This window comes from Batrachochytrium dendrobatidis (genome assembly GCF_000203795.2).
Source record: "Batrachochytrium dendrobatidis JAM81 unplaced genomic scaffold BATDEscaffold_8, whole genome shotgun sequence".
NCBI lineage: Eukaryota > Fungi > Chytridiomycota > Chytridiomycetes > Rhizophydiales > Batrachochytrium > Batrachochytrium dendrobatidis.
Window position 1 is genome coordinate 951,627 of NW_006281106.1, and position 12,878 is coordinate 964,504.

The 12,878-nt window shown below is 41.2% G+C and overlaps 5 protein-coding genes across 5 annotated transcripts in view; 1 reads left to right on the plus strand and 4 right to left on the minus strand.

Annotated features, from left to right (window-relative positions):
• BATDEDRAFT_35451 (uncharacterized protein) overlaps positions 1–876 on the minus strand; it is a gene marked incomplete at both ends in the record, with an annotated part of 1,416 nt that extends 540 nt beyond the window's left edge. Inside the window, 2 exons of the mRNA XM_006679944.1 lie at positions 47–221; positions 541–876. Of these exons, the coding sequence (XP_006680007.1) occupies positions 47–221; positions 541–876 (511 nt within the window). The remainder of the gene's footprint in view (positions 1–46; positions 222–540) is intronic.
• A 117-nt stretch (positions 877–993) lies between these two features.
• BATDEDRAFT_12362 (RNA polymerase II second largest subunit precursor) lies at positions 994–5,127 on the minus strand (the record flags this gene model as incomplete). Its single annotated transcript, XM_006679739.1, has 3 exons — positions 994–1,913; positions 2,013–4,655; positions 4,752–5,127. 3 exons carry the CDS (start codon positions 5,125–5,127, stop codon positions 994–996), a joined length of 3,939 nt encoding a protein of 1,312 aa, XP_006679802.1.
• Positions 5,128–6,297: 1,170 nt separating this feature from the next.
• On the minus strand, positions 6,298–6,564 carry BATDEDRAFT_12232 (uncharacterized protein; the record flags this gene model as incomplete). Its single annotated transcript, XM_006679720.1, has 1 exon — positions 6,298–6,564. A coding segment is annotated over one exon (267 nt), but the record flags the coding sequence as incomplete, so codon positions are not given.
• A 638-nt stretch (positions 6,565–7,202) lies between these two features.
• Positions 7,203–9,026, plus strand: BATDEDRAFT_25988 (uncharacterized protein; the record flags this gene model as incomplete). The annotated part of the gene is made up of 6 exons (XM_006679860.1): positions 7,203–7,282; positions 7,386–7,467; positions 7,941–8,048; positions 8,152–8,412; positions 8,494–8,706; positions 8,802–9,026. 6 exons carry the CDS (start codon positions 7,203–7,205, stop codon positions 9,024–9,026), a joined length of 969 nt encoding a protein of 322 aa, XP_006679923.1.
• A 2,054-nt stretch (positions 9,027–11,080) lies between these two features.
• BATDEDRAFT_37138 (uncharacterized protein) lies at positions 11,081–12,622 on the minus strand. Its single transcript, XM_006679964.1, has 2 exons — positions 11,897–12,622; positions 11,081–11,099 (listed from the first exon to the last, which is right to left on the minus strand). Exon 1 carries the CDS (start codon positions 12,548–12,550, stop codon positions 12,236–12,238), a length of 315 nt encoding a protein of 104 aa, XP_006680027.1. The 5' UTR covers positions 12,551–12,622; the 3' UTR covers positions 11,081–11,099; positions 11,897–12,235.
• Positions 12,623–12,878: the final 256 nt, after the last annotated feature.

Consider the following 12,878-nt stretch of genomic DNA (forward strand, 5'->3'; position numbering starts at 1 on the left):
TTCAGGCGTATGAACTAAAGCCAGCAGCCAACGCCAATGGATCAACCAGCATCATAAGCGGAGAAGCTGGAGCTGTTTTCACCAGAAAACATTTCCTGAATCCAAACGGAATTTTCATTCAATTCATTTCCAGTCGCATACCACCCGATAATTGTTTCTTTAGGATTTGTCTGTAAATGCAAAGCATACATCTTGGTGAAGAAATCCGCATCAACAAAAACCTAGAAAATCGTATGCATGTAGTCAGAGATGGTTAGATGTGAGTTGATATGAACAGTTGAGCTAACAAGCAAAACGTGTATTCCATTCGCTTTTGTTTCTCAGCATCAAGCATTTACAATCATATTCGCGTAAAATGGAACATCAAGTGTATAGACAGCCAGTCATGATTGGTGTCAATTAGTGAACACAGTTTTTTGAGCTCGCTATTGATTATCTATTCCAAAGCAAGAGACATGCACAGATACAAATGGTCCATTTTACATGAATAGGGCTGTAAGACTGAATTTGACAAAAGATCAACACTTGAGCCGGGATTACCTTGTGATCCGAAGTCTCAGAGTAGCTCAAAGGAAAGGAATTAACGACTTGGACTTGGCTCATACCAAACGAGTCTGTGGTACGGACACCGAGGAGAGCACCAATGATTTGGGACTGGGATTCTTTCCGACGCAAGTAGTGGTCAAGGATAGAGAGAAGAACCAAGGGAGAGACATTTGAGCTGGAAGGAGTGGAGGTGAGTGCAGCAGATGAAGAAGGAAGAGACAGTCGAAGAAATGAATCAGATTTGCCTGAAAACAAGGATCTTGACGCAGGAGCTGCTTCTTGCTCGCTGCTCTTGTGGCCTGACTGGATCTTGAATTTTTTTGGCGCCATTGAATTGTTTCTAAAAGAAAAACTGGACGAAAAAACCAGTTGCACTCATCACGTGACATTATTCACAGATTTCTTCAATTCTTACACTCTTTATTGCTTATTGTATTCTCCAACACGTTAAACTACCATCAGTCTAGGCGCAATGTTCATCGCCATAAGTTCTTGAAATAGCAACTTGCAAGCATATGGCAAATAAACTTGTGAAATCTGTGTCTTGTTACGACACGATCGACACTCGAACGAGTTCTTTTTAAGATTAGCTACTGCCATCAAACCACAATGATCACAGACATGAACACGGTATGCATCCGATGCATCAAAAAGACGCTCTTTGAGAAAATTGGCTGCTCCGTGAGAGATCATACAATCACGCTCCATTTCACCAAATCGAAGGCCGCCATCTCGAGATCTTCCTTCTACAGGCTGGCGAGTAAGAATTTGCAACGGCCCACGTGCACGAGAGTGAATCTTGTCGTCCACCATGTGCTTGAGACGTTGGTAATAAGTTGGTCCTGTATACACCTGTGCATTAAGCTTGCGGCCCGTGTGACCATTGTATAGCACTTCAAACCCTCGTCGTTGATATCCATACCCTTGCAAAGCCTGCGAAATCGCTTCAACTGTCACATCTGTAAATGGTGTAGCATCTCCTTCATCTCCAGTAAATGTAGATACTTTGGACAGCAGGCATTCGACAAGATGTCCAATCGTCATACGGGATGGAATAGCGTGTGGGTTAATAATAAGATCCGGTGTAATACCATCAGCAGTAAACGGCATATCCTCTGTACGATAAGTAATACCAACAGTTCCTTTTTGGCCGTGACGAGATGCAAATTTATCTCCCATATGTGGAATACGAATAGACCGCACTCGCACCTTGACAAATTTAAATCCATCTTGATTTGTGGTGATGAGCACTTGATCCACAATACCATTTTCTGTGCTCTTGAGAGGTGTAGAAGCATCTCGCTTGGTATGCATAGTGGTGCGTTGCCCCAATTCAGTCGAATCTGCTGCAATCGGAACCGTTTTTCCTGTAGTATGTTCAACAACAGTTCAACAACAGTTCAATACAGCTTCAACCAAAAACATAAGACTGTCGCCAAGTTTATACAAGCATCATAGACACATACCAATAATAATATCCTCTCCAGAAACACGAACACCTGGAGCAATAAGTCCATCGTCCTCAAGTTTCTCGTACGTTCCGTGCTTGAGTCGCAACGTAGTATCACGCGAAGGCTTCTCAAGAGTTTCGGTGGAAATCATTCCTACTTTTTTTTCCTGATCCATATAAACTCGATAATACAAACTGCGGAATAGACCACGATCGATTGAGCTTTGGTTCATAATCAAAGAATCTTCCTGATTATACCCAGAATAACAAGCAATAGCAACAACTGCATTGATACCAGCTGGCAAGTCTCGAAAATGCATAAACTCCATCGCACGTGTCGTAGCAAGTGGCTTTTGCGGATAGAAAAGAATATTGGACATAGTGTCCATACGAAGTTGAAAATTCGTAAGAAAAAGACCCATGGCCTGTTTACCCATAGCAGATTGGTAAACGTTACGCGGAGATTGGTTGTGATCTGGAAAAGGAATAATGCTAGCACAAATTCCCAAAATCATACTTGGATGAATCTCACAGTGAGTGTAATTGCGAGTATACACAGTAGCAGACTTGAGACGGCCAGTTCCTACTTGATGACGCTCTACAACCTGACCTGCTGCTGCCATTCGAGCTTCGGCGAGATCGTCAGGCGTCATGCAGATCATGACAGTCTCTTCTTCCTCTGTATCAATATATTCTACAACACCATACGATAGAAGATCCTTCCATTGAATTTGGTCTTCATGGAGCTGCTGTACCATTTCTTTAGTAAGAACTAGCGACTGCTCAGGTGTAACTACAAACAATGAACGTGCAATACGACCAGCATCGGTGCAAAGGCGGAGTTCTCTGTCGCGCACATCACGAACAACTGATACCTCTGGTGACACATCAACACTACGACGCAGTCTTCTGAGAGTGCTTACAAGCTGATCAGGATCACGATGAATGCCAACCCATTGGCCGTTCAAGAAAATCTTGGTTGCTGTAGGAATGGTGCTAGGTGAAATTTCTTCCAAACTTTCCATGGTCCATTCTTCCAAAAACTCCAAAATGGGAGGAGCTGGTGAGCCAACAGTAATATAGCCCATAAGTGATAGATTCTTGACAAGACCACATGCTTGGCCTTCGGGTGTTTCGGCAGGACAGTTGTGTGATACGATAGAATTGGCAAAAAACGAGTGGTTTTGCGAAACAGTGTTGAAATCATACAATCTCTCTGCTGGTGCTTCTTCAATTGAATGGATGGTGACCCATACAAACCGAGGGGATTCTTTATGTACGTACCGATCCTTGAACTCGATCCATGTGATATATTCGTCAGCTGGGGCAGTCGGAATTTCTTTTACATTCAGCATATGAGAGGGATTATGATGTGGCATATTGATTTCTGCTGAAACTGCAGCTTTTGTGCCAAGTCCGGTATGCAACAATTCAAAGGCGTGTTGACATTTGGATCTGTGCTGTTCAATAAAAAATAAACTGCCCTTGATCCACTGCACAGGTGCTGAGCTTTGGCTCGTTTTATTAAAGCAGTAGCGATAACCAACTTGCTCATAAAAACGCACAAGATTTTCAGCAGTGTTGTCAACGTGTAGATGTACTGCATAGCCAGTCTTTTCAGCAGTAATGTGTTTTTCACTACTTACCGACGAACAAATATTAAGCATGCCTAAAAGAGTTGCGACCTGTTTCAAATACACCACAGTGCTTTCCAAATGATCTGCATCAGTGTGTTGTGTCAGAGCAGACATGGTGGGTTCCCATTTGCCCTCATTGCATGAGATAGTAATGTGAGCACCATTTCCGCCAAAAAGAGCACCAAGAAACTCGCGCTTTATGCTAGTTGGTGCGTCCAGTAGCCATTTTGGAAGCAAACAGTATCGATGCTGCTTTTCTGCATCATGTGCACCAAGTGTCTGCAAAAGTGCATTTGCTGTGGGAACTAATGTGATACAAATAGCTTTACCGTTGCTATCGTCACATTTGAACCATTTTTGCTGATCGTCTTGGTATCGCACCCAGTGAGCAGGACTAAAGCCAAGAGCCGTCAAATCTGAATTCACTGCAGTTACATCTTCATCCTTTTCCACGTACAGCTTGCCACTAAAATCACCAGCAGATAACACGAGACCAAATAACCGAGCTGCAGATTTGACTTTGGACAGTGGAATAGGCACATCTACCAGGCCAATTTCAGAAAGTTGCTTGGCAAGCTGAGCAGTGGATGCTGTACATACTTCTTTCTCGGATAGAGTAAGTGTCCATTGTTCAGAAGTGCAGTACGCTTGCTGCGGGCTTACTAGTAGCGCATGATGTCCAACAGTCAATTCTTCAACTCTAAGCCATTGCCCAGTCAACCCTCGAGTAGTCTCGTCAACTTTGGCAGCAAACAATGGATGTTCTGGATCAGCCTTGATGACTCGTCCATCATCAAGTGTGATTTTAAGAACCCGTGTAGCATCCTTGGCAAAGTAATGATCAATAAGCGAAGGCGACACCACACCAGTCCGAGGTTCGATTGTCGAAACACACGCTCCGTCGACAAGATCCGTTAGTAGCACAACATCCATGCCATTTCCTAAAACTACCTCGGTATCTCCGCTGAGACAGACCATGCCCCAATGTGTATTATGTAGCTGACGAGGTTTAGCAAGTTTACCTATTCAGTGAATTGTAAAAAAAATTAAAATGGACTCGAGAACAGCAATTAAATATGCTCGACTTGATACTATGCAATATTAACAGATAAACTCACCATCTCGACCAATAGGAGTGTTTAGACGACGCAAATGGGATAGTGTAGACGCAAATGTATATCTATTCAGCACCTGACTGACACCGGCGCGAGCCTGCATAAACTTTTTTTGGTCACCCCAGTTGCCCGTAGCAAGCGAATACTTGAGTCCATTTGTAATGGTGCTAGACTTGACAGCAAGTGACAGATTGAACTCGCGTCCAGACTCCATTGTTATTTGAAGATATCGACTCACGTCTTTTGTAAGTTTTCTAAACAGCATACGGAACAGTCCACCGAGCAATGGACCAGCAAGATCAAGACGTTTTTTTCCAAAATGATCACGATCATCGGTTTCTCGGCGATCCAATGCAGCCAACAGGAGTCGATGAATCATGTATCCAAAGAAATATGCTTTTGGGGTTTCTAAATGAGGTTTAACACCCACATGTGGAAGCATTTCTTTTTGCAGAATATCAGCAGCATAGCGAATACGACGTTCTCTTGAAACACCCACTGTAGTGCCACGTTTTCCAATGTAATCCAATGCAACATCTGTATTCTGAATAACAAAGGCCTCCTCGATACAGGGTTTAAGAAGTTCCAGCATTGCAGTGTCATTAAAATCATAGCATATATGTTCAAGAATGTGTTGGTCTGCTACAATACCAAGAGCTCGGAAAACAACAATGATAGGAATATCTACTTTGATATAAGGAAGCGATGTTCGAATGGGCTGACCGCCCTTGTCTTCACTCTTGAGTGACATTCTCTTAATAAAAAGCGTTGACGGAACTTTAGAGCCTGTTGAGCCTTGGCTACGAATTTCACAGCTAAACGAATAGGACGATGGCTGTGAACGAGAGAATACATACACATGGTTGGTTGCCATGCGCTCTTGCGCAATTAAAACCTTTTCTGAGCCGTTGATCACAAAATAGCCGCCCTAATGATAGTTGGTTTGTCAATATTTAAAAACTGAACAAGATACTCAAAAAAGCAGTCTTACTTGATCGTGTGGACATTCTCCTACTTGCATAAGGTCGCGCTGCTCAAGATCAAATAAAATACAGTACTGAGATCGCAACATGATGGGTACTTTTCCAACAAACACCTTTTGATAGCTTGGATCGGACTCTTCTGTTTCCCATTCGAGATCGTTGGGGTTGGTAACACCAACATTTGCAGGATGTGTAGGATCTGCCACTCGGATTTCCTTTCGCATGTCCAAGTAAAGGGGAGCAGAATATCTAGTTGGATGCAAGTATTTAAATAGTATATATAAGGGCATGAATAAACGATACGGTTGAATTCAAACGAATAGATGATGAAAACATTAAACAGCTGCCCTTACGTTAGATTACGCAAACGAGCCTCATGAGGGAACATACTGGCAGTACTACCATCGGACTCGGTCATTGTAGGTTTACTAAGATAAATCTGACCAAAATGGATCACATATTGTTTCTAAAAAGCAATATAAAATAACAATAGAGATGTTGAATTAGGACTAAAGTGGTTCAGAATCCAAGCAATAGTAACATATAGACCAGATCTATTGATACGCTCATGTACAACGACTGGATGAATTGGACAGCTCCAAAAATGGCAATTTGATGATGTTATGAGAAAATAAACACACCGTCATATCATTCTCTTGGCCAGTATGCTGAGTAGTAGTTTGTAATAGCAACTGTGCATTTTCATCGACAATATCCTGCATAGTATTTTGAATGAACTCGTCAAAAGAGTCCAGTTGCTGTCTGACAAGACCTTTCTCGTTGAAAAACGAAGTGATGACAGCCCAACAATCCTCCTGAGTGATATCCTCATCACCAAACTGGTCATAATCGTACTCTTCCTCTTGCGCATATCCTGTTTACGCAGTTAAGACAGTGCGAGAATAAGACCAGTGACAGTCATACATATACACATGATCAGTATTCTTGTCCAAATGCGACTGTTCAAGCCATGCCGACTCCAACAGCAACACACAATGCAGCAACGGAACACACAATGCAGCATTACCAATTTCCTCTACTTCAACGCCTGACATGGTGTTGAAATCACCATCATCCATGTCCATCTTTGATGTAGTTGATGGAAACCACGTTAACTGTGGAAATTGCAACCTCAACTCGACTGTCAGTCACGACAAGATCGACTCTCGAAACTGTTATTGTGGATTCACTTGTTTAGTCTGTCAGAATGCATTCTTTAACTCATGACTATTTCTTGCGATCAATCTCGCATACTGCATTGACTTAATATTCAAACATTGAGAGATTGACATGAAAACAACTGTTGTATTGGATTAAGAATCAAGAGTATTAATCAAGGTTGATTTCCAATAGAAAACCATACGATTCATGCTGATTTTAAAAGTCATTGCAGATTCCATTCTACGTGAATCTGGTTAATTAACCAGATTCAATTTCAACTTGAACCATCTCAAGTTTACTAGTGACAGAAATGACTACTTGGGCACGACAATCAGCAGTGTTTGTATCAAAAGTAACCGATCCTTGGATCAACTTGGCATTTGAAGATTGGTAACGTCGTAATCTACTGCATAATTGACTTGTTGATCAACTCATCCAACGCTTGCTAATGTAATGCTCAACATCTTGTCACTGCATTCAACCCTATTAATAGGTTATTTAATACACAAAAGCAATTCAAATATCAGCTCATGCTGTATCGTAATGTTTCTAGTGTCATTGTTGGCCGGAATCAGGTATAAATATCATTTGAATTCGCCAACTGGCTGATTATACCGCATCAGTACTGTCCAAGATCATTGTGCGTACAATACTTCAAGTCACTCTAAAGTGTATGATGTACAGCTGTGCTCACGTAGAATGGAACATTATCTTACTGTCTCTGTTTTGGAATAGACGATGCTTAATAATCATTGTATTCCTAATAGAATTTGACTTGTTTGATGAATATTCTCAATCCTTCCAAACTGTCATTATACAACCAAACTCTATTCTGTTGTATCCTAAAAACTTGTATATTTGCACTCTAATTGAAGAAAACAGTTTTGGGAATGCAACTATACATGTCAATCATCCCGAAAAAGACTAGTCAATTAACGAGTTTAAAAAACAATGTTGGTCAATTTAAAGTGAATCATCATGTCATGAAACCGCTTTTATACTCTTCCATTTTACGTGAATACGACTGTAATACGATGCTTGAATTTAGTTGTATACGCTAACTATTATTACTAAGAATCCATGGAGAGAATGTAGCGTTTTGGCACTTGATCGAGACAATATACCGATTATACGGCGTAAAAGTGGTGGAGGCACGGTATTCCATGTAAAGTGTACAACTTGCACTGCATATAAAGTCAACTCTTATAATTTCAGATGGTTTACTTGTTGCTTTTTATGCATGAATCAACTTTTTGCAGGATATGGGAAATACAAACTACTCCATCATGATGCCTAGAGATGAGTTTGATCGTAAACGAAATGCTCATCTTGTATCTCGTGCATTGCATCAAATGGATGTTCCAAGTCAAGTGAATGCTCGACACGACATTGTTATTGGTGATCGCAAAGTATCCGGTTCTGCATTCAAGTTGGTCAACCATAGGGCATACCATCACGGTACAATGTTGATAAGCACAGATATTTCTAAACTAGGAGCATATCTAAAAGGACCAGAACAGGTATGTGATAAGATTCTAATGAAGCTTGCCATTTCAAAGTACCAACAATATAAACTAAACTGATGTTTGGAATTTTCATAGGGTCAGATTGTGGGTCGTGGTGTCGAGAGTGTCAAGTCGCAAGTAACATCATTATTGAATCACTCCTACACGGCAGACCACGATGGGTTCTGCAAATGTGTTGCACAGGAGTTTGAAATGGAGTATTCTGAAAATCCCATTCCTGCGACTTTTTTAACAATGGATGATTTTCATGCATCTAAAGAAGTGCAAGACATTTACCACACTCTCAAAGTAACTACATGTTTGAAAAATTCAAAATGCATGAATGATACTCGCGATCAATCTATTGCTGGATGAGTATTTAACTAATCCCAATTTATATGCAGAGTTGGGAATGGACATTTGGCGAAACATCGCAGTTTGTTCACACAATACCATCTGGCCAGGCTGAAAAAAACATTGCCATAACAGTACTAGAAGGGATCATAACAGATGTTCAATTAATTCACAGAGCCTCCTCTGACCCACATGCTGATTCTAGAACAGCGCAATGGATCGGAAAGAGATACGATGCAAACATGCCTCTGTGTATTCAACAAAGTCTTTTCTAGACTTGATTCGAGCTGAGCTAAATATCAAGGGATTTTAAATTACTGATAGTATCGAGATGGTCGAGGCAATCAATGCATAGCGAGTGTAATAAACATTCGATCGATTGCAGTTTTATGCTCGATAATATCAACTGTACTTTAGATTGGCTGTTTGGTAAAGTTTGCAATTGGTTATAATGCAACAATTGGGGATTGAAGATACAGAGTAAACCATAATTAGTATAATAGATACAGCATTCCATGTCCTCTTCGAGTCCAAAATCTGAACTTGAAATCCTCGAAATGCAGAGTGTGGGAGACAAACCATTTCTGTTTAAGTTTAAATGTCCATATCACAAATCAAGACATTAGCATGTCAACCTCGAACATCAACGACAACTCTGATCTCTACAATGTAACATTCTTATCGACTTGACATTTTTGATTGTATCCAAAACTACTTTCAAAGGATACTTTAATGGATCTTGTAGGCATGACAGATGGAGGACAATGATTGGAAAGGATCAAGTCTTACAGAATGATTGAAAGGGTAGCAGGTCCTGAACATCGCGACAAGGTGAAAATGAACGAGAATATACAAACTTTAAAGAGGCTGGGAAAGTTGAACGAACAAGGAACGCCTACTACAAACCACAACCAGATACTGTGCTTGTCATTGGGGATGTTGTCTTTACACACAACCAAGGAATATCTGGAACGAGTATGAAACTAAAGAAGTTTGTTGTATTCTGAATCTCATACATTCGCGTTCTAACTCAAGAAAACAAGATTGCATGTTTGAATAATGCAACAGTAGTTTGCTGCCAATCGCAGTGTTTGATTTGTATTAAAGGAGATTAAACAAGTGTCAAGGATGTATAATTTATTAAGATTGGAGTGTGAGCATTCGTTTAGTTTTTATACAAAATGAGCAGAAACCAGTAAATCAATAAGTTCAGAGTGCACAATGATTCCCAGTAAAATTTGATGGAAACCGACATCAATCACTTCACGATCCTGACTGCTTATCATACCTTGATATCTTAGTACTTCATTTTACGTGAATATGGCGGTAGGTTCGAAATACAAACTGGAATCGAGATTGTACTAGTATATTCAGTAAATATGAATCCTTCACACTGGCGTATATACTCTTGATTTGAAGTTGATCCTGTGGCCTTGCCAAATTGCATTGAAATGTCTGGAATGGCATTGACTGCATTGTAAACATAAATCTCAGAGTTGCCATCTTTTACAATGCTGATTGCTTTCTCAGTGTAGGTTAATGTAGTGGATCAATTTAGCAAGACAGTTGGATAGTGACTAGAAAAAGCACATGGCTTGAGGCTCAAGTAATAGATTAAAAAGCGCCAATTGAAATCTGACATGATACTAGTCAAGTCGGGATCTCTTAATGGGTCCATCTTTACAAGAAATTGGTAGAGTATAATAGTAGCATGCGAGACAATATCTAGTCAGATTAAGAGACCATTAAAAGCTGGCTTAGATGGTATTTATTTAAAAACCGCATCCATACTTTTGCAGCTATATTCCACAATTTAATAAAATCAACAAGACTAAAATACCAGGTTAGAGTTGGAGAATGGAATCAACCCGTACTTTTCACTTGAAGTGATTAAGCTTGTAATGGAAGGTAGAGTACATGCTAAAAAGCGCGGGTATATTTAGGTTGTTTATATGCAGTTTAACATGCAAATAAATGCGTCAGGCCAAATGATACAACCCGCCAAAAATGATAACCTTCAAGTATAAAGAATAGGGATCATGCGTTTCATAATACGATTAAATGAATAATTGCAATGAATTACGGGGCTTTGTTGGCAAGGATGATCAATTCAAAACAGAAATATGTCAGCAATAAATCTTGGTGGTGCTTTTGTATACATTAGTGAAACGCCACGCTATTTTTGCATTAGAATTATAGGCAGTCCGAGCCACGTGGGTTTAATTTACCCAAAAAGGAAACGAAGCATATACGGGGTCCTGTTGCAGGCAATGTTGAACTTTCTTCATAAAGAGCAGCATATCGCATCGTTACTCTTGTTAACTCAACAAATTTGTGTATTACATACTATAGGTAAGCCGTGCTGTTAGATTGTCAAACTAATTGAGCGAGTTTTCAATCTAGTCATCTTGATAGAACTTCACTCCATCACCCACCATTTTATGCTATAGTACTAGACTTATTTTTTAAGCAGCACAGTGTTGATTGGACCGTATGTAGTTTTGCAAATCAATTAAAGGATGTGTGTTTTCAAACAATACACTACAGGAAACTATGATTTTAACCTTTAAATCATCTGCAATTCTACACTCCAGTATTACATTGTGCAACATCCAGCAGCCTCAGTAGTTTTGTATTGGACTACAAGAGCACTAATTATGGCATTTGGTTGATCCGTGTCCTGTTGGAAAATTGCGTCTAGATGAATTACTGAATTTGTAGGGGTTTGCATATACCAATACAAATTTATGCACCCGCAGATTTTACAGCTGTAATCGCGTAAAATGGAATACTTGCATTTATCTTGAAGCCACTGTTTTGGAATAGCCAGCGATTGAACATTCGTTGTGCTTTTCTATTGAGCATTGTTGGTCTATTCAATATGCAGTGTTTATGATGTTTACAGACTAGTTTTGAATTGAATTATCCCCTTTTTCAGTTGGCATAGCCATGCATTGTACGATCGACTTGTTTGAATCTAAATTCATCCATTACGATAATACTATCCAGTAAAATTGATGGAAGCCGGCATTGATGATTCCATCAGATTGGCATTGTATTATGCACTCTTTAATGTCCCATTTACATGAATGCATCTATAGTACAATTACGACTCAGTTTACTAACTATGGATGAAACCAATGTTTTATAGAATATGAAGGTTTCCATTTTCGTCCTTGCACTCGCTGCCGCTGTTACTGCCGCTCCTTTTGGCTATGGTAACAACTCTCCCAGCACCACTCCCGCTGTTCCATCGACTACCACATCGATAGTTGAAACTCCCGTTCCTAAGCCCCAGTCTTCTACCAGCACTACTACTACTACTAAGCACGGCTATCACCATAATTCTAGTGCTTCCAAGCATACTACTGCTCATCACAGCAAACCTGTCGAGACTCCAGCACCCAAGGCTACTCCCACCCCTACTCCAGCCTACCCCGTTCCCGAGACTCCCGTCCCAACTGTTGTCTCTACACCATGTGAATCACCTGTTGAGACTCCCGTCCCAACTGTTGCATCTACTCCTGCTTATCCCGTTCCCGAGACACCGGTTCCAACTGTTGCCACTACTCCAGTTGTACCAGTTCCATATGGTGGCGGTGAAACTCCAGTCCCAACTGCTGCCAGCACTCCTGCTTACCCCACTCCCGAGACACCGGTTCCAACTGTTGCCACTACTCCAGCTTACCCCACTGCCGAGACTCCAGTCCCAACCGTTGCCACTACCCCATCTGTTCCCGAGACTCCAGTTCCCGAAGCATCTACTCCAGCTTACCCAACCAAGAAGAAGTGCCGTCATCGTAAGACCAAGGGTGGTGAGACTCCCGTCCCAACTGTTGCCACTACTCCAGCTGTCCCCGAGACTCCTGCTCCAGAAATTTCCCCACCTGCACCATATGGTGGTGGTGAGACTCCCGTCCCAACTGTTGCCACTACCCCAGTTGGTCCCGAGACTCCTGCTCCGGAAATCCCTTCACCTGCACCATATGGCGGTGGTGAGACTCCCGTCCCAACTGTTGCCACTACTCCAGCTGTTCCCGAGACTCCAGTCCCAACTGTTGCCACTACTCCAGCTTACCCCACTCCCGAGACACCAGTCCCAACTGTTGCCACTACTCCAGCTTACC

Bases quoted from the DNA above. Each gene is read 5' to 3' on its own strand.
- BATDEDRAFT_37138 (XM_006679964.1), bottom strand. From the start codon at position 12,550: ATGACGGCACTTCTTCTTGGTTGGGTAAGCTGGAGTAGATGCTTCGGG.